The sequence below is a fragment of the Ambystoma mexicanum genome, chromosome 1q (genome assembly GCF_040938575.1).
Source record: "Ambystoma mexicanum isolate Mex_15411 chromosome 1q, UKY_AmexF1_1, whole genome shotgun sequence".
Classification (NCBI taxonomy): Eukaryota; Metazoa; Chordata; class Amphibia; order Caudata; family Ambystomatidae; genus Ambystoma; species Ambystoma mexicanum.
In genome coordinates this window covers 356,578,690-356,605,847 of record NC_090922.1, presented here as the reverse complement: position 1 = coordinate 356,605,847, position 27,158 = coordinate 356,578,690, and the positions used below count along the sequence as shown (strand labels likewise).

At 47.1% G+C, this 27,158-nt stretch overlaps 1 protein-coding gene across 9 annotated transcripts in view; it reads right to left on the bottom strand.

Annotated features, from left to right (window-relative positions):
- CYLD (CYLD lysine 63 deubiquitinase) overlaps positions 1-27,158 on the bottom strand; it is a 1,796,774-nt gene that overhangs the window by 562,151 nt on the left and 1,207,465 nt on the right. For all 9 annotated transcript variants that reach the window (XM_069639469.1, XM_069639490.1, XM_069639472.1 and 6 more), the window contains one exon: positions 436-577. In XM_069639469.1, the coding sequence (XP_069495570.1) occupies positions 436-577 (142 nt within the window). The remainder of the gene's footprint in view (positions 1-435; positions 578-27,158) is intronic.

Here is a 27,158-nt window from a genome sequence, read left to right as displayed (position 1 = left end):
TTTTCTTTAAAGTCTTCCCAATCCGACGTTTGCTTCGAATTACGTGCACTAGCTTCCTCATCTCCTGGGGCTACAGTAAAAACATTGAGTTCCAAACTGCAGACTCCCTGCCATGACAGCACTGCTCTCTAGATTCTCCACTATCAGGAATGAGGCCCTTACACTCTTAACCCTTTTTCCTTCCCTGGACCCTGTTCTTTCTCAAAGCACTTTGAAGCAATTTCATGCTGCATGCACCGCTGTACAAATAAATAACATAGAAAGCATACAGCCATGGAGATATCATGACAATAGGGCTTTGCTAACCTTTCAGTCTGGGCTTTACAATGGACTTGGATGGTGCTGGGTGCAACATATTCTCAAATACGTTCCTTACCTCTCCCCTCTCCCAACATCCCTGCACTTTTATCAGTCACATGTTGCAGATGAACTTACCAAAACAAAGTAGAATCTAAGTAACATGAGTTGTAATGACCCTGAATTCCTTTCTTCTTTCCTATCATTACCTCCAAACCGTCTTTTTCCATTCTTGGGGGTGTATTGTCTTCTACCACTTCACTCAAGTAACCCCCAAATGCTGCAAAGACAAGATCATACAAAATTACTTGCTTAAACGTTTCAGTTTATAATGTGCACATTTATACTTAACAAATATTTCGAGATAAGGCATGAAAAAAACATAGATCATTATACATGCTGATTCCATCAATGTGACAGGCACCCTTCATTTACCCAATTGTTTTAGCTAGAGTCAATTTAACCTGAAAAGGTGAACAGTATCAGAAACAATGTTCCATTTTCCTTGGAGCAACAGAGTAACACTGTAAAAAAAGAGTTTAAGCAAACATTAGCACCCGGGCGTGGGGAAGCCAGACAATCAAATGGCTAGGAATGTGGGCTTGAACCGCCAGTACAAGCCCGAGTTCCAAGCCGCCTGGCGGCCGGCTCCTCTGCCGCAATATTAGCCCCACCCTCCGTCCCATTTTCTTTTCTCCACCCAGACCTCTACTTACCTTACCCGCCCCTTCCCTTCGCCTTCCACAGGCCGCCATGGAAGGGAAGGGGGGTTCCTAGGGGAGATCCGCCTTCCCTTTCCATGGCAGCCATCTTCGAAAAGGATGTTCCTTCCTACAGCTGGGACACCGTGAGCATCCCATTGTAGGAAGTAAAATCCTTTTTTGTAGCTCCCGAATTACCGATTTGGCAACCCAGGGTGCTAATGGCCTTCAACACCTGTTCCAGGGGCTGGAACGGGGGATAACGGCACTTGAAAGGCACTCTCGCGCCTTGAAACACTTGTGTATAGGCGCTTTACAAATGCCATATCATATATCAGAGACCTCGTTATCTGCCCTTGCTTCGCTCAGGCCGATAACTTGGGCTGCTGGCCCCTGGAACGGGGATGAAAGCCACATTGAGCAATCCTCCATAGTCATGACAGTATGACAACACTCACCAGTTTACAGTACGCCCAACACATGGATCTAAGATAAGGCAGACACCAAACATTCAATCATGGGTATGTTTTCCAATCAATAGGACAAGGTAATCTTTGATTAGCCGGGTGGTACAATTCTGCACACCAACAGAAAGATTTATAATTTACAATAGATTAGCCGTTTTAGCCCTCAGATCCACAATTGGGATTATATTTCTCTTCAAGACATTATTTTTCTAAGTGGAGCTATTTAAAGTATTAGTTCCGGAAATGTTACGTTTGGTTAATGTGAAAAACCAAAGGGTGTTTCACATCTTAATACGGTGGCCAGGGAGGGGGCCATCCCTTCTGGATTCCCAACCCTGCGGGTGGACAAGCAAGGGAGGATCACCTGGGTTGGGGGTCCTCAGGGAGTGGGGGAGAGACACCCAATAGTGAGACATGGTATACCCCTTTTACAACTAAACCAGAAAACACTGTCCCTACCTATTTCATGGGAAACTACATATCCCAGAATTCCTCCCCACTTCACCTTCCCAAAACCACTGAGAAGAGGAAGAGGAGGAATAACAGGATGAGGATTACCTCCTATGTTGTATCAGAGCCATGTCACACTAATGAGGTCAGGCAAATAGTCTTAATCTCACACACACCTGAGACTTGTTAACGCTTGCAGTAAGATAAAGGTGGCAAGCACACAGTGCACAAGACTGTGAGCCGAGAGAAGTAGTTGCAACGAAGTCAAAGGAACGAAGTGCTGTCAAGCGGGAAGGCCAGGGGACTGTGCGAGAAAAGCTGCAAGTGGCAGAAACACTGGCAGGAGTCCTGTGTCTGCAGACAGCTGGGAGCGACTTGAACGGAATGTGCACACGAGAAGCACGCCTTGCAGGTGCTCCAGGATAGCCGGCTCCCCTCCCAAGCATGAAGAAAGGTCGGGGAGGAAACACAAGGCTGCGGGCGACTGCTCTGGAAGCAAGCAGGAAGGCGTTGCTTAAGAAACCAGGCACTGTGGCGCAATATGCAAAAGCATGGACTACAAAAAAAATGTATGCTCAGACAGTGAATTTCAACACAATGTGCGCAAACTCTGTGCTCTTGCCTTCTTACCAACATTAGTAAATGATACTTATTATAAAAGACACGAAACAGAACTGGTCGACTTCATTAATTACTATGAAGAAACATGGCTGGGGGCACAGACCCGTTTCGACGCAAAGTACCTAAAATCTAATTGGACTACTGGAATTGTTTTGATGCAATATTGAATGAGTCACCAAAAAACCAATAAACTGGAAGGGTGGCATAATGGCCTAAATGTGGCAATGGGCCATGCAAAACCCACATTATGGAAATTCCTTATGGTGTTACAAACAGAACAGGGGATGCAGGAGAATTCAATATTTCAGATATTGAGTGGTATGTACATGCAAAAAAGAACCCTTAAAGGAGTGCAAAATGTTTTTTAAAAATGAGAGAAATTGCAGAAAAATGTACATTATTGAATATGTCAGACTATTTAACCAGCATGGCCCATGCAGTTACCTTCATAACATTGTAGAACTGAACTACTGAAATGTATGGAGTCTCACTGTTGAATGTATGACATTAGAACAGAGTTGTGAATGAAAGACAATCCAATAAATGTGGACATTCAATGTTAAAATGAATTAGTTTGATAAACATTGTTGAATGGTTAAGTTACTTGAATTGTTGAGACACCAATAAAATATTATAGAATATAAATTAATTGATATTTTTTCTTTCAAACATTACCAGAAGCAACGAGGAAGTTACTCAGAAATGGTGAAAATAAACTAAGTGTAAGATGATGAAGAAGAGAAAGAAAAAAGGCATGTGCCAATGAAAGGTCAATTGTACAGAAGGTAAAAAAGGACATCGATTAGTAGGTCAAAAAGGACAAAAGGTGAATTGTAAAAGGTCAGATGGTGCGGTAATTACTGGGATCCACCCTATCCACTTTTTAAAATATCGGGACGATCACTGTGGAAGTCCAGCTAGCGGGCACTTGGTTTAGATGTAGTATGACATTAAAGACTGATGTTAGCATGGGGGCCCATACAGCAATCTCACTTTTTTTTAGGTTCACAGGCCAGGCGCTTTTCCCCCTTTCTGGGCCTGAATCACCCTCTCTACGTCTTCCAGGTGAGTACCAGATGCGTGTTTGACCCCCTCTCTTCTTCTGGATCTGCCCCTGAGATGGTCAGCATACCTGGCCTTTCTTCACCAGCCAGGGGCTGATGCAACGCTTCAAAATGGCCTTTCCACCTGATCGGGGCAATACTCTCATAGAAATTTATGTCACCCTCCAGGTCTAAATCAGTGATGAATTTCCAAAATCTGGCGTGGTCGCCCTCGTACACAGAGTCCGCCATAGTGGCCCACTTCTCAGCCACATACAGACTTCCTTTTGTGGCCACTTGTTTCTTATAAGCATCTCTCAGGGAGCATAGATGTTCCCTATTGTTCTGTGCCGCTCCCCTCAAGCAAGCGGTCAGGCTACGCTTAGCTTCCCTGCAATACCAGTTATACCATGTTGCCAGTTTTTTTTGCCTTTTTCCTATTGCCAGATACCGGGATTGTCACCATGGGCTTTACCAGTGATATTGTTTTATCAAAGCTCTCGAATATATCCTCGGGCTGCCTATTCACATCACACATTACTTTGATCTGGCTCACAATTTTGCTGTATAACTTTGGGGTGAAGTCTTCCTGAGCCATGGAGATCCATTTGATCGTGCGAGCATGGCCTCGGGCCACTATGTCTGCAAAGTTACTAATAGCCCTGTTGGTGGGGGGTGCAAAGCCCCCGACACAGAGCTTTATTGGCTTATGGTCACTGTCTGTCTGATTCAGCACCTCAAACCCCACCACCAGGTGCCAGTACCAAGGCGTAGTCTTATCCTCGATCTCCCATTCGGGACATCGTTATGTATTCTTTGCCGGTTGAACGGCTTGAAACCAGGGATTACAGGCCCTAAGCCCGCTGTTATAGAGCCACCTCACAGTCTCATCCCTTCTCAAGTGGGTTCTTGCTGGTTAACTAGCCATAACCTACCCCCGCTGAATATATATTCTTTTGTTACATCTGAAAAACACTCCATTATGCATCTGTACTGTTGTGTAGCTCTATAAAGCGCTCCATTGTGCATCTGTATTGTTGAATACCTCTGTAAAGCTCTCTGTTGCTTCTCAAAGACAGGTCAGCACTCCATAAATACCATAATAATAATATGATCTACAAATTTCAGGAACTCCCTGATGGCGTCAAAGTTTGCATTGCCTGTGCATACTGGAAGGTTCTTGCAAAGGGAAAAGTCCTCCCGCCAGACTGTAACCTTCCACGGATTGCCTGGGTAGAGGTCAAATCCCCCTCGTCTTTGCCTATACATTACGAAAACTACAGGCAAAGAGTATTGTGTGGAGCAAAGACTTGAGGACAACCCCTTTAGTGAAAAGAAATATCATGAATCTGTTTAGGCACACGTTGCTGATGAGCCTATTTCCCACTGCATGGTACAATTATAAATGCGTATGCGCAAACAAGCCAGGAGGAGTTTGTTGCATGTTACTACCTGTTTTTCGTTTTTAGAATTAACATCACCAGGGTTGTTGCTTCAGAGAACTACTTTTCCTCAACTTACTGAGTGGGAGGCATTAAGGATAGAAGCTCTAGATTCTAAAGATCACCCAGCTGTATTCTGATGAATCAGACATTATGGACACCTCAGAGTAAAGGGTGTTTAAAACTCCATGGAGTAGATTGGACATGGAGGTTTTCCTTGAAGTGTAGAGGAACTGGAAGACTTTCTTTGTTGCAATGATCCACAAGATGCAATGGAATGTTCTTATTGTAAAGTGTGGCTACAATAAATACTGGTGTACAAAATGACATGTGCGCCAGAAGTTCTGAACCAAGATGTGGTTGCTGATCTGTTCTTAAAATGACAATCTGTTTGATTACTGTTATCCTTTCCAGTGAAGAGAACGTCAAAGTCCAGTTCGTGTCTGGCACCACTCCAATGAGAAGGAATTAGTGAACATTTCCGGATACTGATGGGGAAACACAAGTGAAAGAGTTTCGAGAACTATTGTCATTTGAGAGCAATAAACGTGTGGGTACTGACTCAAATTATCCAATTATCTAGATGCAGGACGACGTGCATCCTCTACTTCCTAGAATGAAATGCGACTGCTGTCATCACCTACTTAAAACTAAGGATGCAGAGTAAACTTAAGTAATTTACCACCAATATTAGACATTTTCCGTGAGGAGGCAACATGGTTGTGTAAACATTAAAGTCTGAAAAGTGTATTGCACATAACCAGTTACCCATCTGCAAAGTGTCCAGAAATTAAAAAGATACAGATCATTTGCAGACCTCCCAGACACTTCTCTAATAGAAAGAACTGAGAGTAAACCATGTTCTCAGCTGGTAAACTAAAAACTATCCCACAGCTTGTAAGAGAAGTCTTAACCTACTGAAACAACACTTCAGACTGAAGGCCAAGCACTGGAGGATGATGTGTGCAAGGAAAATCAACCTGCAAAAACAACTATTGCTTACTTCTTAGGATCTCCACGAGACGAGGGTAAAGGATTGTTACTTTGGTAGAAAATTGGAAAAGCTGGCATCAACTTCTGAAGAATTAATATTGACTGAGGATGGGCAGCTTGAATGCAATTTGATCTATAGACATGTGTTTCTATTGCTAACGATTAAATGTTATGCTACTCAGTCATGCTAAAGTGAGGCTTTTGTCATTTGCACGGCCACTTGGCATTCTGAGTTGTTCAAATAAAAAGGTTAGTTATGGGTGGACTAGAGAGAACTGAAGAGAGGTTGCTATTAGATTAGCAGTGTGAGGCAGGCCATGCTTTATTAGATCCTGAAAGATTTGTATGTATTCTGAGTTAGGACTTTGCTGGGTGCTGGTTTCACAACTCAGAGGCCGTTGCCTGCATGAGGGTTAGTGTAGGGTTATGGTAAAGAGGAAATGGTGGGTGAAAAGGTTGGAAACTTCAGCTAGTGCTTAATTTGTATGATGTTTGTTGTCAGGAGATAGGAAGGCAAGAGGGTGGAGTATTATTGTAAGAAGGGGTGTGTTGTGTTGTGTTGGCACAGGAAGTCAAGTGGTTGGAGGGGCTGCTGTAGAATCAGGCGGGTGTTGATTAAGGTGGGAGGTTGAGAGTTAGGGGTTAGCCACAAAGTTGACTACAACTCTTTCATAATACAGCAAAGGCCATATAACAGTGTGTCAATCACAGTCTTGGGTCAATGTTTGGGTCCATACTGACATTTCATTACAGCACAACATATTTTTTCAAACACTATGCAACATGTATTAACCCTTTGAGTTACAACACAAATCGGCTGTTAGTGCCATTAGGTATATTGTGACTATGTGCATCACAGATATTCACTCGGATCTCGACACATGTTAGCACAAAATAACAAACCTAGACAAAAACATCTTCCACCACTCACAGCTGAGGGATCACCATAACTAAACACCCAGAAAGTGTGGTTCAATGTGCTTTATTTCACAAAAAAACCTGCAAAGGATTTTGGGCAGTGTGATAAGTCAGAATCAGGAGACGACAAGCAGAACTGATTTTCAAAAGGTTAATTTTCTCTTCTGATTCAAAAATACCTACTCTTTCCCAAACTCTGTGATAATAAGCCCTACTCCATACAGGAAAAGGAAGGGAAAAGGGGTACTAGTCAGTGTGTCAATATGGTCAAACATATGTTTTCTAACTCCCTAAGGGACTTCGTACCTACTTCTACACTACCACAGATGTCTTATCACCACCTTTTTCATTACTCCTTCCCGTTCTCTCCTCCACTGACTCCTCACAACTCTCTAAATATCTGTACCTTTTCTACCAACCACTCTCTCCACACTCCTGCAAGTCCTCCTGCTCTACCACTGCAAAAACTACTTTCTGTATTACTGCTTCTCTCTGGTTAGCAACTCTCTATAAAATGACAACAGTCTCTACTTCGACTGTCCCTCTGCTACTACATTCTATACTGCTGTTACAATCCTTTGACTTCAATGTTCTCCTTAGTACTACTACTACTAGTCTCTATTACTTCTACGATTGCTATCTACTACTACTTCTTTGCCACTGCTTGTGCTCTTCCCACTACTACTTCTACTGTCCTTCTCCTATCTGCGTAAGTCAGGGATATGGTACCCTGCTCACACCTTTACTGTACCCACTCGCACTACTCTCACCCCTGCCCCACTTCTCTAATATAACCTACTCCTTGAACCCCACTTCTACACCCCTGTCTACTAACCTCACTCTCTCCTGACACTCCCTCCCTCCCTCTCACACTAACTACTACAGTCACTACTCTATTACTAACTCTGACACTAATACTACTCTCAAATACGTCACCTTTCCAAATCCCGCCTCTCCATTGTCGTGCTCTGCAGTCCTTCCTCTGCCTGGCGTCTTGTTCCCTCTCCAACTCCACCTGTGACTTTGCCCACACAAACCACAAACGCGGCCTCTGCTGCTGTCTGCTTTTATAGTGCAGGGCTCTGTATGCAGTGACTGCCTCACCTCCCCATCAGCTGATCTCCTGCACCAATCGGTGCCTGCCTTTTCCCCAGGAGGAGGTCTACAGAGCTGGGAGGCTTTAGAAACCCCTCTAAACAACTCTCCCTTTTCCAGAAAGGTTTTACAAACAGTCTGGTGTTTCTCTGTTGTGCTGTGGGCTGGATATTTTTTTTTCTGCTTGAACTGTGAGTTCTCTGGTTCTTTGGTGTGTTGACTGCTGATGGGATAATGTTGCTAGTTCACAGTCTGCTGGAAGTGCTGTAATTCTGGGTTGTTTGGATCCGGTCTGAGTTTTTCTGGCAACCTGCAAGGGGATTGTGGGAGTTGTGGATTTGAAAAAGTAAAGAGAACTGCAGCAAGCAACTGTACCAGGAGGCATTGAGAGTTTACTAGTGACATCAGTGTTGTCATAATTGGCATAAGGGGGTGTGGGGGGGGGGGGGCTTTCAGGGATCAGTGACCCCATAGCGCCCACTTTGCATAACCGGGGAAGGGCTTGCTTTGAGTTTTGTTTTAGAAAGCCTCCTGCTCCAGGCTGAGAAGAACAAGTTACTTTCTTACCTGGTAATGTTCTTTCGATGGGATGGTCCGACGACGTATTCCATATCTATGACATGTAATCACCACAGCTGTGCTGCTTCGGAAACTTTTTTTGGCGTCTGCGTCCTGCGTCGATGACGTCGATGCGCCGTCGTCGAGGACCTCCTCCGACGTCCGACGACATCCGATGTGATAAGTAGGATGCACGACGCCCGTAGCCTCAGTTGTACTTTTTTCCCCCAGAACGTGTGACATTAGTCAACTGCCAGTCGGACACAAAGCCTTGCGGAACGTAAGCTGCAATCGCAAAAGAAATTCTGCAGCGGGGAAGGCAGGGAGGGAGCGATATGGAATACGTCGTCGGACCATCCCATCGAAAGAACTTTACCAGGTAAGAAAGTAACTTGTTCTTCGAGGGGATTGGGTCCTCCGACGTATTCCATATCTATGACAGACTCCCAAAGCAGTACCAGAGCAAGGAGGAGGGAAAGAATTTAGAATCAAAATTTACAATTGCCAATCAAATAGCAAAGCAAAGGACCGCCTTGCCAAAGGCTAGATCCTGTCCTCGGATGGAATCGAGGGAATAGTGACGTACAAATGTATGTACTGAAGCCCAGGTGGCTGAATCACAGATGTTGCGAATAGGAACACCCCTGTGCAGGGCAGTAGATGCAGCCATACCCCTGGTAGAATGGGCCCGCAAGCCAGCCGGTGGGTCCTTACCCGCCAAGCGGTAACACTCCGAGATGGCCAAAATAATCCAGCGAGACAAAGTCTGTTTCGTCACAGCTTGTCCCAAACGCTTTCCAGCGTAACCAATAAAGAGTTGATCGTCCACTCTGACCTGGGACATGCGTGAAACATAAAATCTTAAAGCTCTCCTAGGATCAAGCCTATGGAGCCTCTCCTCTTCCTTACCAGGATGCGGAGGAGGATAGAATGCCGGAAGAACAACATTCTGGGCCAAATGAAATTCCGTCACTACCTTCGGAGGAAAAGAAGGACGAACTCTAAGGACAACCCTGTCCTTGTGAAATACAGTGAAGGGTGGCTTAACTGAAAGTGCCTGTAACTCACTCACTCTGCAAGCGGAAGTAACCGCAACTAAAAACACAGCTTTCAGAGTTAACAGCCTCAAAGGGCAAGAATGTAAAGGCTCAAAAGGAGCACCCATAAGAACAAGGTTTAAATCCCAACCGGGCACCAGGAAAGGTGACGGAGGGAAGACATTAGTGAGCCCTTTCAGAAACTGTGAAATTAAAGGGATTTTAAAGTAAGAACACTTTTCAGACGAGCGCTTAAAGATGGACAGCGCCGCCAGGTAACCTTTAATGGTACCCACTTGCAAGCCCCTGTGGGCCAAAGAAAGTAAAAAGGACAGAACCATGGGGATGTCACATGCAAAAGGATCCACATTCTGAACTCTGCACCAGTCGCAGAACTTACGCCAACGGCAACGGTACAGAGACTTTGTTGCTGGCCTTCGGGCCGAGAGCAACACCTCCATCACGTCTTCAGGGAGGTCCCAATCCTTATACCTCAACCTTTCAGAAGCCAAGCGTGAAGGTTGAGGGATCTGACCTCTGGATGGAGAACCTGACCCCCTCCTGTGAGAGCAGATCGTCTCGGTAGGGAAGACGACGTGGAGGGCAGATGGACAAGTCGAGAAGGTCCGGGTACCACGTCCTCCGAGCCCACGCCGGAGAATGAGGATCATCCGGGAACCGAACTTCCGTAACCTCCGCAGCACTTGCGGGATGACGGGGACTGGAGGAAACGCGTACAGCAGCGGGAATGACCACTCCACCACGAACGCGTCTCCTAAGGCTCCTTTTGGAGGAAATTCCCGCGAGCAAAACCTTTCGCACTTCCGGTTGACACTGGAGGCGAAGAGATCCACTTGAGGGGTCCCCCAAAGGGCGAAGATCTCCAGGAGAATCTCCTGAGCCAACTCCCACTCGTGAGAGATCGTGCTCTGCCTGCTCAGAGCGTCCGCCGTCACGTTTTCGTCTCCGGCCAGATGAACTGCCGAGATCAAAACTTCCTGCTGGATGGCCCAGAACTCGAGCTGCATCGCCTCCCTGCACAGAGGAAGTGACCCTGCCCCCCCCCTTTTTGTTGAGGTAGTGCATGGCCACTGTGTTGTCCGTCAGGATCAGGGCATTCTTTCCTCGCACAGTCGGCAGAAAAGCCTTCAGGGCTAGCCTGTCGACCCTCAGCTCCAACGGATTGATATGGAGTCTGGACTCCGACGGAGACCAACGACCGCTGACTGTCAGCCCGTTGGCATGAGCTCCCCATCCCGTGAGGGATGCATCCGTCACGATCGTCACCTCCGGCCAGGGAAGCCAAAATGGAGCCCCCTTCATCAAGTTGCCTTTGACGGCCCACCACAGAAGGTCCCGGGCGACCGAGGGGGCACCTGAACCGGGTCCGCACATCCTGCAGGAGGACTGCGACCATTGCATCTTGAGTGCCCACTGCAAAGATCTCATCCGCAGACAAGCCTCTGGCACCAGAAGAATGCAGGATGCCATGAGGCCGAGCAACCTCAAGAAATCGAACGCTGGGAGCGTCTGGGCATGCTGAAACTTGTGCACCATCTGCTGAATGTGAAGAGCCCTCACCTGGGGAGGGAAACACTGACCCAGGGAAGTGTCTAGCACTGCTCCGATGTACTGGAGCCGCTGTGTTGGCGTCAAATGGGACTTCTTTAAATTGAGGGAGAAGCCCAGCCTGTGAAGGGAGTGGCAGGTGACGGACAGATGATCCAGGACTTGCTCGGGAGAGCTCCCCCTGATCAACCAATCGTCCAGGTAGAGGTAGATGTGAATCCCCCCTTGCCTGAGATGCGCTGCCACCACCACCATGAGCTTGGTGAAAACCCTCGGGGCGGAGGTCAATCCGAATGGCAGGACCCGAAACTGAAAGTGCGAGTCGCCAACCGCGAACCTCCGGTACTTCTTGTGCTTGGGATGGATTGGCACATGGAAGTAAGCATCATTGAGGTCGAGAGACACCAACCAGTCCTTAAGCTGAAGGGCCTGGAGGACTTCAGAGAGAGTAACCATCTTGAACTTGTCCTTCCTGAGGAGTTTGTTCAAACCGCGCAAGTCCATGATGGGTCTCAATCCCCTGTCTTTCTTCGAAATCAAAAAATAAGGGGAATACCATCCCTTGTTCCTCTCCGCTACAGGCACCAGTTCTATGGCGCCTTTCTCCAGCAGGGCTTGAATTTCCTGCGCAAGGAGCGGATCCGGACTCTGCAAAGAGAGGTTCCCCGGTGGATTGTCGCGAGGCCTGTGCCGAAAGGGAAGACAGTAGCCGTGGGTTATGATCTCCAGAACCCACACATCTGAAGTAATGGCTTGCCACTCTACAAGATGCTGCGCCAGCCTTCCCCCAACCGGCGAACCATGGGACATGGCCTCATGACTGAGTGGTAGCGGCTGCGGCGTTAACTGAGGGCAAAGAGGCAACTGCCCGAGCGGCCTTGGCACCACGGGTACCCTGTCGTCCACCTCTGGTACCCCTGCGTTGGCCTCTTTGACTGCCAGCTCCTCTCGCTTTACTGAAGGACGAGTAATAGCGAAAGGAACCACCCCTCCATTGCTGTCCCCTAGGACGAAAAGGCAGAGGTTGGCGAACTGCAGCACCCAATGACTTTGCTGCAGCTTTTGAGGTCTGCAACCTCTCAAGGCTCTCGTCAGCTTTGCTGCCAAAAAGGTGTTCGCCGTCAAAGGGCATGTTGAGGAGCCGGGACTGCACATCAGGAGCAAACCCTGACTTCCGCAACCACGCAAACCTGCGTATCACGGTGCTCGCCGCCATGGACCTGCTGACGCATTCAGCCAAGTCCAAACCCGACTGAACGGACTCACACATGGCATCCTTACCATCCTGGACCATAGCAAGGAAACCATCCCGTTCGTCCCCTTCGGGAATATGTTCAGCTGCTAACGCAACACAGTTCCACAGAGTGTGTGTGAAACGAGACAAGGCACAAATGGAGTTGGCCGCCTGAAGAGCCATACCACCAGAAGAAAACACTTTCTTCGCCCAGCCATCAAAACGTTTGTCGTCCCTATCAGGAGGGATGGTAGGGTACGACGCCTGCGTTGCCGGGGCCGAGGCCGCCTGCACCACCAAACTCTCCAGAGCAGGGGTCGCTACTGGCTGGACGGTATTTTCGCGACAAGGACCTGCCCACCGCCGGGAGACTCTCCGGAGCAGTCCAAGCCGCCGCCACCCTTCTCTGTAAAGCCATATGGAACGGCAGTACCGGGTCAGTTGGGGGACCAACATCAAGGATGTCCGTGAGATCATCCTGCACAAACTCCCCTAGGGGAGCAGACCATCCCAAGTACTCGGAAACCCTAGCCATAAGGCGTCGGTATGAGGAATCGGCATGAGAGCCAGGCTCAGGCCTACAAAACTCCACCTCCGGAGAGGTGTTAAGTCCACTGGCATTATGCAGTGACTGCCTCAAATCATCAAACTGACTATGGCCCGAGACAATTTCATCTGGAACCTGACTAGGAACCAGGCCATCAGAATCCTCATCCGCCTCTGAAATATATTCCAGGTGGTGAAAAGAAGGCACCCGAGAGTGCTTGCTCTTAACCAGAGCCTTCCTAGGGGGTTCCCCCGTGCCACGGGGTACCTCCGACACCCCGGCCTCGAAAGGCGTCGAGTGAATCGGCGCCGGCGTCAAGAGAACAGGCATCGGCGTCGAGTAAATCAGCGTCGACGTCAGATGCAGCGCCGCCAGCATCGACGGCGTCGACACAGTCTTCGAAGCCGGAGCTCCGAGCGTGTCCTTCGACGACCTGAGCGTCGACAGCTTCGACGACTTCCTCGGAGCCGGAGCCTCGAGAAAGCCTGTCGACGCCCTCGACGCCTCAGACGTCGATGTCTTCCTCGAAGACATCACAGGTGCACACGATCTCGAACGCGTCGAGGACCGGGACCTGGAACGGGTACGTCAAGAACAAGTCCCCTTGTCCGAACGGGACCTCTCCCGTGACTCGTGCCGACCACTCTTGCGAGCGGTCTCTCGACCTCTCACGACCGACCCCACTCGGGGGCGCGGACGGCTTAGTACCCTGCCACTCAAAAATCGCCAGCATTTTCTTCCCGAAGGAAGCCCATTCCTCCGGCATCGCACGGCTGGTGGGGTAAGCGGCGTGCCGGGCAGAGTCCTCCGAAGAGGACCTGGAAGACGACCGCTGTCGGCGCTTCCGGGAATGCCTCGAAGAGGCCGAGGAGTGGCGAGACCAACTCCTAGAAGGAGACCCACGAGACTTTCGACGATGACGCGGAGAGTCTCCTCTTGAATCATCCGTCGAAAGCCCCGCAGACTTCGACTTCTGGGGCTTGGACACCCGACCTACCGACATCTTCTTCTTACGTTCACGTAAGGCTTTGGACGTGAGCGACTGGCAGTCGATACAATCATCCGTGTCGCGGGCCTCCCCGAGGCACCAGAGGCAGGCGTCGTGCGAGTCCGTCACCGACATCTTGAACCCACACTCCATGCACTTCTTGAAGCCCGGACGCGGGGTCGAAGACGAAGTAGAAGACATCTTCACACGAATGATTTTCTCACAAAAACGAACAGGTTCGAAGAACCGAGAAGAACAGAACTCCAAAGAGTCGAGGCGTTAACCGAGATTCACGAAGCAACACGTTCGCAGAAAAAACGAAACTGAGGCTACGGGCGTCGTGCGTCCTACTTATCACATCGGATGCCGTCGGACGAGGTCCTCGACAACGGCGCATCAACGTCATCGACGCAGGACGCAGAAAAAAGTTTCTGAAGCAGCACAGCTGTGGTGATTACATGTCATAGATATGGAATACGTTGGAGGACCCAATCCCCTCGAAGGGTAACCCTGTCCCATTTAACAGGGTCAAGTTCATGACATGGTCACACTGCTTCTTTTGTTTTTTCTCCCCACGCTGGGCTTCTCTCCTTTTTGTTAGTATCACTACTCTAGGCTTTCTTGGTTTCTCTCCCCACTCCAGGCTTTTCTCTTCAACTCCCAACTATGGGGTGTTCTGAGTCTCTTCCCCAACTTGGGGCTCGTCTCCTTTGTCCTCTCCACTCTGGGGTGTTTACAGTTTCTCTGGGGGTTTTCCCCTGCTCACTCCCCTTCTCTGGGGTATGATTTCTCTTTATACAGTCTGGGAACTTTACGCTCTTTTTCCCCACTCTAGGCTTCTTCTAGTTTCTCTCCATTCTGGGGCTTTGCTCCTTCCTCCCCATTCTGGGGTTCCTTCCTCTGGATTGCCTTCCACATCTCCTCACTTGGAAGCCACAGCATATCTGTATCTGAAGAGCAGTGGTCCCTGCAAGAGCCACGTAGACAGACTGCAGAGCCTCGTATGCAACTCCTCAATTGCACTCTGCCGTGGTGGGCATCTCCTCCTTGTTCCCGTTTACTCAGTGCAAAAACCTGTGGCTGGTTCCTCCAATGGTCTCTGCCTCAGCCTGATGCGGTATTTCATTCTTACTCGGGCTGCCATGCATTGCGGCTCCAGTTTCATGCCTGCCGGGCCGCATTGTCCTCTCCTAGCGAAAATCTCAGGGTGTGATGCCACATCTGACATTCTGTATCTCCTAGCATCTCTCTCCTCAATCTGGGCTGTGGCATAATTAAACTCTGCAAGTTGTATGGCTATACCTTACTGATTGGTTCCTCGCCTGATGTCACGTCAGGAGGTTGTTTTTCTGGTCATTCCAGAAGCGAAGCCAGCCATTGGCTAACGGTTTCTACAACCTCTTATTTGCAGTATACCCCATAAAGGTGTTTGTCTCAGGAGGGGAGGGATGGTGAATTAGATCTCTCCCTGGGGTTTCCCTGTCCCCTAAGGGGGAATCACTTTTAGAGGGCTACCGCTTACTCTGTCCCCTAGGTGGTGTTAAGCATAGTGGGCTCACCTCTCTAGTCCCAAAGGGGGTAGCTCCCGCTGGGGAGAGGCAAAAGAACTCATAGAATTCATCAGAGTAGACAGAAATTAAGAGTGTGGGACAATTAAAGAAAACAAAAAACTGGCAATTATAGCTCAAGGACTACAGTCCTTCAGTCTGTTCCTAACTTGGCACTGCCACCTGGTGGTAAAGCCACTCAGTTTTTGAGGTTTTAAGTACCCACATAGTTCTTGCTTGGCAGAGTGGTTGCACTTCTCTAGTTCCTTCCAGTATGTCACACTTCTGGGTAGCAAGTTACACAATTTAGAGCTCAAAGAGCCCCAGGGTCGTGGGCCAAAGTTTAAAACCTTTAGGATGTGGCAAAAGACTTCCCTGGGCTTTGTAAGGTCAAGGCACATGGCCTAGATGCTGTTGACAGACTGGCACACACTATCAGCACTGGAGTGGTATGTCCCCTACATGTAAGGTGCCCCTTGGCTTTGGTATGCCCTCTTTTCCCTAGCTTCCATTGCTCTTTCCCTTCTCCCTTGCGGTTGTAATTTCTCTGGTTTCCTCCTAAAACGTCCCACAAAGATTGAGCCCTCTTCAACTCCCCTCTTGGCTTCCAGTCCTTGCTTTCTCCTTCCTCCTCTTTCTCTAAATGCCTCCACCTGTCTTTCCAGATAGTTACTATCCTTAAAATTCCCTCTTGCCTTTTGGTTTGCAATCTCCTTATTCTTCTCAACACCTCCTCTCCAATCTTCTTCACTCTTACTGGGTTCACCTCGACCTCCCTCCTCCAGCAATTATTTTCCAATCTCATCCACTCATATTCTTTTGCTTCTCGCCTCCACCCTCGTTGACATCCACCTGCTCCACTTGCCCCAGATCTTCAAATTTGAGCCTTACTCTCGCTCTCCTCTTCCTTCTCCTCCTTGTACTACACCACCTTCCTCCCCTTGTACTCATCTACTCCCTCGCTCACCACAAACCCCTCTGGCTCTCACTCTTCATACCTGTGCAGGGCCTGAAACTGCCAAACTATGCTGAGCTGTATCTCCCCTTAGCAGAGCACAGTGATTGGCTCTGGAATTTCAAATTAATCTTCTTAGCTGTTTCTGCATACTTATCCGCTGCTGTACCAGGAGCAGCAGACCGGGCCCCCATAATGGCATTCTGCCATCTTGTTTGTCAAACGTGCATTGATATTGCAGATGGCCAAACGCTGCTCCAAATGGCCTGCCATCAGGTTTCTTTTGGTGTGGGCTCCTGTTATAGTGTGAGGGTTTCCAAACTGCAGATTCACAGGCATGCACATCGTGACAATTCCTCAGATAGAACCAATAATGAATGCCAGAGTTACCAGACCAAGGCACCCCACGATTGGTACTTCCAACACAGGTCCTGTTGCAACCATTTCCTGGCCTAAGTCTCTGGTGTTGGATTGTGTTTTGCCAACAATTGGACACAGTATTTGATACCGATTAGTGTCCCACATAAAAGTGATTGTCCTGAAGACCACATGATTTATTTCTTTTTTCCCATCAGCAATATGCTGTGAGAACCCTGAGTCGTTTCTCCTAGGCTATTCCCGGGGATCCTTTGTTCAGGTGGTCAGGGGAGGGCCAACACTCTTGGATCCCATCCCTGGGGGAGGACGAGCAAGGGAGGATCACCTGGGCAGGGGGGTCCTTGGGGACTACGGGAGACACGTCCTTGGCGAGACATGGTATTCCTCCCATTCCGATACACCCCTACCAGACATCCCCTCAGTTGTCATGGGATATTATCAGCAGAGTCCCATCATACCCCAGTACCTTTCTGTAAGAAAAAGGAGAAAACGACCAGAGAAATTAAAACCCAATAGAAAATCCATTCACCCATCACAGTACATTTACCCCTTTCATCCTGACAAAAACCTACATGGTTTTTCCATGATCTCCTGGAAAACCTAGAACTCCCACAATCCCTAGTTCCATTCTAGAAGTCCAAATACTGGGACGAAGAAGAGGCAGATGGGAGTAATAGAATTACCCATAGGAATCCATGGGCAATGGATTCCTATGGGCAGTCTCCACGTTGTCCCGATAATGAGGTCAGGCAGGGGAAAAGGGAGGGACAACTACTCACACCTGACTCCAATCAACTCTTTCAAAGGGTATAAAAGGCCAGACACCCTGGCACACTCTGAGTGAGCTGGGGGATGCTAAAGGAACCGTGAAAACCAGAAGAAGGCAGCAGCAGCTGGGAGAACCTTGGGAAGCTAGAAGAGGGACGGACTGCCAAGACACTGAAGCCTGTGAGTACAAAGGAGGCTACAGTGTGGCAGGGGAGGGGGGCCGTGCCCCATGGAACCAAAACTCCAGCTGCACTTTTCTGGTAGTGTTTAAATCAGTGCTTTCTCCCTGGTTGAGTTCTAGAAACCCAGGTAGTTGAGCGGCAGGTGCTGGGACCCTGACCTCAAGTGAGTCCCCACTGAGGACCCGCTAACACCTCATCACTAAGGGTAAAAGATGGAGACCCTGTAACTCGAGGGAAGCTAAGGTGGGATAACCTGTTGTGTCCAGAACTTTGTGTAAATCCCAAAAGTGCCTATAACTGACGAAGTGGGAACAAAACCTTGAATGTGCATTCTGGGACTTGAAGTCCAAAAGAGCGAAGCTGGGAGGCAGAGCGAAGCTGTGGGACAGAGAGAGACTGGGGAGAAGGAGCGGCTCTGGTGGAGCAGCGGCAGTGTAAGCTGTGGAAATCAAGGGGTCCAGAGGCTATAGGAGAGAAATAGAAACTCCAGGAAAGCCTAGGAGAATGCCCGTTTTCCACACACCGATGATAAATCTGCTTTGTCCTTCATTGAAGCCTTGAGGAAATGTCTGCTCTACTCCCTACAACAGCTGAACTGAGGAGACACAAACATTGAAACTGCGAGCTTGAAGTACAAGAGCCAAGTTAAGTGACTGGTTTGACACCCGATGGAGGGAAGCCACTGAGAATTGTAAAATATCTAATATTGAACTACACGAGTAACAAAAGAAACTACAAATACCAGCAGACAATGGGAAAGAACGTAGTACTGGGAAAGTCTAAGTAGTCAAGTATGGTTTAAGTAAAACCCCATGCCGTTTCGAAAGCCTTCAACGATAAAAGATTGGAGAAGGGAAAGCTCAAAGTGACTAGTAAGAGCAGTCTGTGTGTTTTGAGGAGTAAAGTGAACTTTTGTTTCGAGGCGGAGGAAGCCTGTGTTTTGACAAGAGACGTTTCTTTTGAGAATCCTTTTTGTTTCTTAAAGACTTTACCAGAGTGATGCGAGACCAGCTGAACCACTGAACTGTGTCCTCGTGCCAAAGAAGCCAGAGTGTGCACGAACTTCGAGCATTCTGCCTTGTCCCATGCTGAAAGAGTGGGGAAGGGAAGCTCACTGCTCAACTATCCTGACATTATTTCTTGAACACTTTTCGTTTTTTGCATACACTACTGTCCCACACCATTTTGTATTTAGAAGCAGGGATTGGCAAAAGGTTCTATTAGTATAGGCCCTTTTATTTTGACACACTCGACTATAACTGCGTTATTATTATTTGATGGTTGTAGCTTGCTCCCATCCTTAGATTTAGGTTTAGACATGCGTTTAAACCAACCCTTTGAAATGCAATAAACACCCATGAACTGTGGCTCATTTGTGTCAGTCTTCATTGATGATACCAAGCCTTTACTTACAATGCCCAAAGAGAATGCAACTTCAACTCTCCATAATATAGTGCTTGTTGGAAACCACGCTTTCCATGCACAAGGTTTTGCCCAATCCGAGTGCAGTACGACATATGTGAATCTTTTATCGCTGATTTACGCTGACGCTGCAAAAAACTCTTATGGTGTGGCAATGTAAAGGCTGGTGGCCCCTGTGTATCCACACTGAGGAGGGACAGGTTTGAAATGTGATGGGAGCAAATGAGGTGTTTCGGTCCGTTGTGGTGTTTTTGCAAAAAGCAGTGTTGGTTCTGTGTCCGTTCCCCAGCTGTCTAATCCTCTAGCATACAGATTTTGGATTTAAAATGTGAAGCAATAGCATTACATAGGTATGGAGACATGATTGACAACTATTGTAGGCTGCTTAGCTTTGGTATTAGGAACTTGAACATCTCCTTTTGCTGTTATGCTGCTTTTTTTCTACATGAGTGGAATTCATCGGAGTTAAAGAAGAGTTCAAATATGAATTTGGAGCACTTTGACAAACCCTATTCAAGGAGATTGATAAAAACATGGTTGTCGCTGCATCTGTCCTGCATGGATTCAGAACTTGATCTGCATGAACAGGAAAAAATGGTTCATCATCAAAGAGAAGACCCCCAAACTCTGCCCAAACTCTGCCCTGGGACCTCTTCAGTAAGAAAAGAAGACTGAAGCGAAGCTTGACAGGTTGGCTATGCCCTGCCAGACTTACTCATGGTGCTGAGAATCTGATACACCATATCGGTCATCTGCAACGCTGCCTATACATGTGTCTGTGTCTTACTTCGGGATAGGTTTTTTGAGGCAATAAAGCTTCTCCCACATCTGCAATGCACAACGTGCCACAGTGGTTGACAAATTCGATTTTCTAATGCAAGAGTTGAAATTAAGTTTTTTTTTATCCCCCTGTAGAATGCAATATTTTTCATATTTTTCTAGAGCTTTTGGCGCTATAGAATTTAATCAGAGGTAATTAAGAAAACCTGCTATATTTCCTATTAATTCTCTTCATTTTAGAACTTAAAGAAATGCCTTCTGTGAGTAGCATTACTACGAGAGCCTCTTTTTCCCTTTTAGCAAAAATAGGGTATCCCAAATGTATCAGAAAATTGACAATTTTTAACTTAATATTGTCAATTGACCATGGAAACCCACACAGTTTCCCACAGTTGGATTGCCTCATGGTTATGGACTTGTTTGAATTGATCAAAAGATCATTTTCAAGCGTATATTGATGAACAGTACTAATGAGACTAAGGGCCTCAATACAAAGCTGGCGGTAGCTGCCGCCAGTATTCATTTTTTCCGGCGGCCAGAAAAGGGCAATTACCGGGTCATTATGACCTTGCCGGACCCGGTAATTGCCCTTTTCTGGGCGCCGGAAAAAATTCTTCCCCATTTGAGTCCCATAGGGCTCAATGGGAATGGGGAGGGTGGAAGTACCGGTACCGTTAATAACGGCACCGGTGGTACCATCATGTTCTGCTCGCGGCTGCCATTACGGCCACCAGTTCAGACCTGGTGGCTGCAAAGGCACCGGCAAGCAGAACTCGTAGTTTGCCGGTACGGTAACAACGGTACCGGCAAGCTTACCGGTACCGTTGTTACTGTACCTGCAAATTCGTAATGAGGCCCCAAGTCCAATTTGGGGGTGGTCAAGAAGAATTACACTCAAATGCCAGCCAACATAAAAAGGGTTGTGGCTAAAGCACAGTTCTTTCTTAATCCACTTTACGTCTTAATCTTATTTGACAGATGTTCTGAAGATTGTATCTAACCAGTATCGGAATATCTGTATGAGGCTGGATTCAAATTCTAAACAGACTATCTCAAAGCCCCCAGGGCATACACGTTATTCCACAGACACCACAGATTAATTCAAATGCTGCAGAAAGATCTTTACAGGCCACAATAATGGGACAAGCTTTTTTTCCCAAAGCTTATCTCTGGAAGCAGTCCATAACAAATAATGTGCTCACCTTCCTTCTAAGGACTGTCAGTCTGGTCTTTCTTAAGTCAGCCGTTTTTGCAGGCCCAAGTTTCAAGTTCCTTCAAAATTAAGGAGGCACATATTTTACTATTCACATTGAAAAGCTTGGTCAGAATGGGCATTTGCCTTTGAAAATCATAACTCAAAGCCATTTTGGGAAATGGTGAATCACAGACCTTCATATAAATATAAGCCGCAAGAGCTGGACACTATGCTTCCGCACCAGGCATGGCTAGAACATTTCGCCAGCTTATATAGTGTGGGATCTTGTGGTGGCATCCCTGACAGGGTCTTTGGGAAAGACTACTTTCACTCCAGCTTTCCTCGCCTAGACCTTCTACCTATCACTGAAACCTGAATTTCTCCATCTGACACTGCCACTCTTGCGGCCCTACACAACCTCCAAACTATCCTTCATTGACTCTCTTTGACTGACTGGCAGAGGTGGAGGCATTGGACACCTACTCTTGTCACACCTCAATGGCCAACAAATCTCCAATGCACCGTCCTCTCTTACCTCTTTTTAATTCACCATCCCTACTATTGCTCTGCTTCACTTGGTTCACATCATCTCCATCTATCGCCCTCCTGGTCCCACTGGAACATTCTTTGATGATCTTGGGCAACTCCTTGATTCCCTTTCCACTAAATAATACCTGATTTTCTTCGGTGACTTTAACCTTCCCTCTCCAACAACTTATCAGAAATCTGAACTTCAGTCCTTTCCCAGTGACCACACTCTCCACTCTATCAATAGCCTACCTACCCAAACAGGGGGTAACCGCTTAGATCCCAGTTTTCATCTCCACCTCTCTCTCTGCCCCTAATTCTACTGTCACACCATTCATATCTAATCACTCAAATGTTTCCACCACCATCTACTTTCCCCACTCTTGACCTTTCCTCACCACATACTTCACAGATTACTTAAAGGAAACTTAAACCTTCTGTCATTGCCAGCTTTCTCTCCGACCTACAGTTCTCACTCTTCTCCTTCACACCCGGTGCCTCTTCCACCAACCACCTTCTCCAGCTTCCAAGGCCTACTATATGACTCATTCTCCTCTCACTTCCCACTGCTTACTTCCACCCCTAAGTCGCAGCATCCTCAACCATGGGTCACCCCATTCATACGCTCTCTGCACAGACATGCATTGGCTGCTGCGCAAATGGAAGAGTACCCACTCATATGAGGACCTGTAACTCTACCTCTCTGCCCTGAACTCTCTCAAGTCCACTCTTAATAGAGCGCAAAGGGAATTATAACTAACCCGCATTGACTACCACTCCAACCATCCTCGTCAGCTACATGGCAACCTAAACTCACTCTTCCTAAGTCTATGACTATCAACTCCACTCTCACAGCTAATGACCAAGTGGAACACTTTGCTACAAACATTTCCAAAATTAGAGACTCTCTCCTGACCCTCCTCACACTGCCTCTGAAAGGGGCCCCTTAGGGGTCCCTCGCGATATGGAACCAAGGCAATAACCATACACAAAAGGATGCGCCAGACAATGCTAGGGTTTATCGCAAGCAAAATAGTCCCAATTGGCCAACTGTGGTCTCACGCCCCGCGACGTGTATTCTCTAGACCTCGAGGGACGCAAGAGAGCGAACTAAGTACATCAGTTACATATACACAAAATGCATATCATACAATCAGCTATGTCATGTTTAACACCCCCCTTTTATTGAGTTTCTTTGAACTCGGGATGATGATGGACATTTCCAACGAATATGACAATTATGACACTTTCGATGTCTATTCTAGTAACAATGTGCAATTTAGAAAGTGCGGAGGCATCTTCTAGTTGTTGAACAGAACACAGTGCTTCTGTTCTTGGAAGCAAGCTGCACACGGGGGAAGAGTCACATTCCAAGCTTTGCTATCTATGAGGTGCTATTCGTGTCCTGGGAGCCGACACGCTCTAAAGTGTTTTGTGAAGGCGGGGGGCGTAAGAAGAGCATAATTCAAGCCTTTAGCTGCTTTATTCTAACATACTCTACCACAATACGAGACTGGCTGGCAGCTGTGAAATGATTAAATGCCCTGCAGCTCTCCCTCAAGGCTACAGAGAGGGAGCGTGGGCATTCCTTTCTGGGCTGCTCATGAGGAGTTTCAACGAACTCCTCAGTCCCGCGGCCTTGCCCTTTCATATTCAGACAACAATGTTAACAGTTGAGCAGAGTAAGCAGAATTCGCAAGAATTGCAAGCTGCAAAGCAGTTTAGACAGAAAGCAATGAGCAATGGTTAACAAGCAAAACAGCGATTCTTGCTACGTTTAAAATGGGCGCTTGTTGGTCAAGCATAGCAGTCTGTATTTCTATAATTCTGTGCATAAGACGGTTGGCCGTCGGCCATCAAGATACGTCTATCATCCAAATGAAGGGTATTCATTTTTCCAGATTGACACCTCCCTCGTACATTTTACACACTGCCTACTTTACCATCATACTCTTCCTCTATCCTTCACTTTAGTCACATTAATACTGACAAAATGCTATCTCTACTGATAACGGCTAACCCCTCTTGTGCCCCAACAGACCCTCTTTCTCCTCAGCTAGTCAAGCCTATTGCCCCATTAGTGGCCTCTCACCTCGCTGAACTCTTCAACCTGTCCTTCGATTCTGCTTGCTTTCCCTCTGTTTTCAAAACCGCTACGGCAATCCCTCTCTTCCCAGCCAAAAGCTCTCTCTCATCTCTTTCTCTGCCTATCCAGATCCCACCTGACACTCTCCCTTACTCTTCTTTAGCTAGAAACCTTGGTGTCATCTATGCCCCTGTTTGCAGCATCTCTACTTTCAGCCCCATAACTGCAACAGTAGCTCGCCTAAACCTCCTAAATATTAGGGGAATCGGGCCCTTCTTCATTTCAACACAGCCTAGCATCTCTTAACAACTCTTGTCTTCTCTACACTGGACTACTATTGCAGCATCCTCTTTGGTCTCCCCAACTATGCTTTCTGTCCTCTCAACAAGATCATGAACGTTGCTACCAGGACCCTCTGAACTCCCTCACTTCACACCTACTTCCTCATACTGTCACCAGGCTGGATGGCTGACAATGCAAAACAGGGGCAGATTTAAATGTCTTCTCATGGTTCACAAATCTATCCACGGTAAGGCACTGGTGTATCTATCCTCCTCTATCCAACTCGACAAGCCTTCTCGTAATCTCTGCTATGCCTACTCGACTACCATTGTGAATCCTCACCCTCCCTCTCTCTCTCTCTCTCTCTTCTTGCTTCCCTTGCATGGAAGTCTCTTCCTCCAGACATAAACAGTCTACACATATTTGTTCAAAACCAAACTAAAAACATACCTCCTCGCCTCTGAGCTACCCTCTTAACCTACCTCTTTCTTATCTGCCTGCTAGCTAACATTTTATGCTCGCCTCTAACCTGCCTACTTTCCCACTTCCTCTGCCTCCACTCTAGCACTCATCCCATCATGGTCATATCCCGAGCACAGCTGGCCATAACGCCTAGCTGCACTTAAACATTTCCAATGTTGGTTGTCCTTAATCTTTGTATGTCCACTTATGTACTGTCCTCGGTGACTGTTCCATTTAATCCCCACCACAACCTGGTTAGAATACCCCTCAAACTCACCCCATTGTAAAAAGCTCACCGCTTCCCATTAAATCTGATTTCTTCTCTATTGTATGTTCTTTTGTGATCAAAAGAGCATTGTTCCTCCTGTATATATAAATAAATACATTTAAAAAAAAATATCCTCCAGTGACTTTTTAGGGCAGAGATGGGTATGGAGTTAGTTTTCTTGATGTTAGAAATCTCTCTATTCATGAAGTGTCAGAATTGGAACAGGGCACCGGACCCAGATAATGTTACAGCTGACCTTTTTCTATCTGAGGTAGGCTTGTGGGCCCCGATCTTGACCATAGGTTTTAATGTAATATGCTCAGGTGGCCAGATTTCTGCATCATGGTCCTGTGCTATTACACAACCAATTTTCAAGAGAGGCCAGAGGGTCTTGCCTGGCTTGTACAGACCAATTTCAGGGTTCAGACCTGGATTGGACACTTCTGAACAATCCCTAAATCCATATCTCATAGGGGCTCATTCCTTTTGTATGTCAAGAAGGAGCCACTTTTTGTTTGGCCTTCATGGACCTGAGCACGGCTTTCGACAAAGTTAATTGGGCAAAGCTGTGGCAGGAGCTAAGATACATGAAATGCCTCGCAGGGATAATCAATCTTTTAATTAGACTGCATCAGTCAACCCAAGCCTGTGTGAGGAGTGGGAAACACTGTCATTGCACAGATTATTTTCCATTGCAGCTAGCCGTGCATCAGGGATGTTTCATGGCGCCCCTACTCTTCTTTTTTTACATAAATGGCCTTTATGAGCGCCTGTTACGTTCCACTCCGGCTGTCCCCAGGATGGGTGACAGAGTGTGGTTGCTACTGGCGTACACAGATGATACTATTTTGATTGCGCGTACGCCACATGCATAGCGGAAGCTCATCCAAGATTACACCTTATTCATGAATGAATTGCACCTCAGGGTTAATGCCCAGAAATCGATGTTATGGCCTGTTTTAGGGGGAAGCGTCCACCCAAATGTCCTGCAATGCGTAGCAAGGGTAATATAATTCCCAGTGTCATCAAATTTGAATATCTTGGAATTAGATATGTGTCAAATCTCTCCCCGGAACCTCAAGTGAAAAAACTAACTGGGAAATTCAGGCAATCCATAGAAGGAGTGGTCAGATCTATGGGTATGTTCAAAGCCAAACTGGTCGACATGACCCTAACAATGTACAATGGCAAAGCGGTTTCGATTGTAAGGTATGGCATCGAGTTGTGGGGATATAGACCCAAAATTGGTTCCGATCAATTGCGCTCGGCCTACTGCCACAACAGCAAAATCAATGTATACACAATGGTCTGTTGCTATTTTATTGTTCACTACAGCCAACATGTGTTTTAACCCAACAAGGTCCCCTCTTCTGGGCTGTATCACACAACAATGAATACCATAGAATATCAATTAAATAGTTTCAATGACACAAGCATAACAAGAGACAATTGATACATTTCCAACAAAATAATAAAAAAACAACTGACATGAGCTTGACCCAGGGAGCAGTCGGGCGTGGGGTGGGGAGGTGGGTCAGGACACTCACTGACAGAAAGAAGAGAAAAGAGAAAAGGAGAAAAAAGCAACAGGAAATCAATACCATGAAGCAAATAAACATTTCCCAACTAAACCATACAAATATGGCATTAGAGCCATATCACTCACTACCACATTAAAGATATTTGTGAAAGAGAAATACGGATGACACCATTAATAGAGGCACTGTTATTTATTGTTCCATTAAAGAACAGGCCATTGTGGGTACATTGGTTTTGCTGTGAAGGCAGCAGGCCGAGCACAATTGATTTGAACGCATTTTGGTCTAATTTTTCTGTGATGTTGGGCTTAAGTCCCACAACTGTCCAGACAATTGTAGCTAGCCTATTGCGTTGAATTGTCATTAACCTAATAGAAAGGAGATTAGCCTGAACCTGGGATTCGCCCTGGTTTTGGTGTAGTGTGGATATAGGAATGCAAATTCAATTCAGATAGTGGAAAATAGTTTTATCAAGCCTAAATTGACCATGCCTAGCCCCAAATTGATTGCACCTAGCCCTAAATTGATTGCGCCTAGCCCTAAATTGATTATGCCTAGCCCTAAATTGTTTGCACCTAGCCCAAAATTGATTATGCCTAGCCCTGAATTGCTTGCACCTAGACCAAAATTGATTATGCCTAGCCCTGAAGTGTTTGAACCTAGCCCAAAATTGATTATGCATAGCCCTAAATTGACCATGCCAAGCCCTGAATTGACCGCGCCTAGCCCCGAATTGACCGCGCCTAGCCCCGAATTGACCGCGCCTAGCCCCGAATTGACCGCGCCTAGCCCCGAATTGAGTGCGCC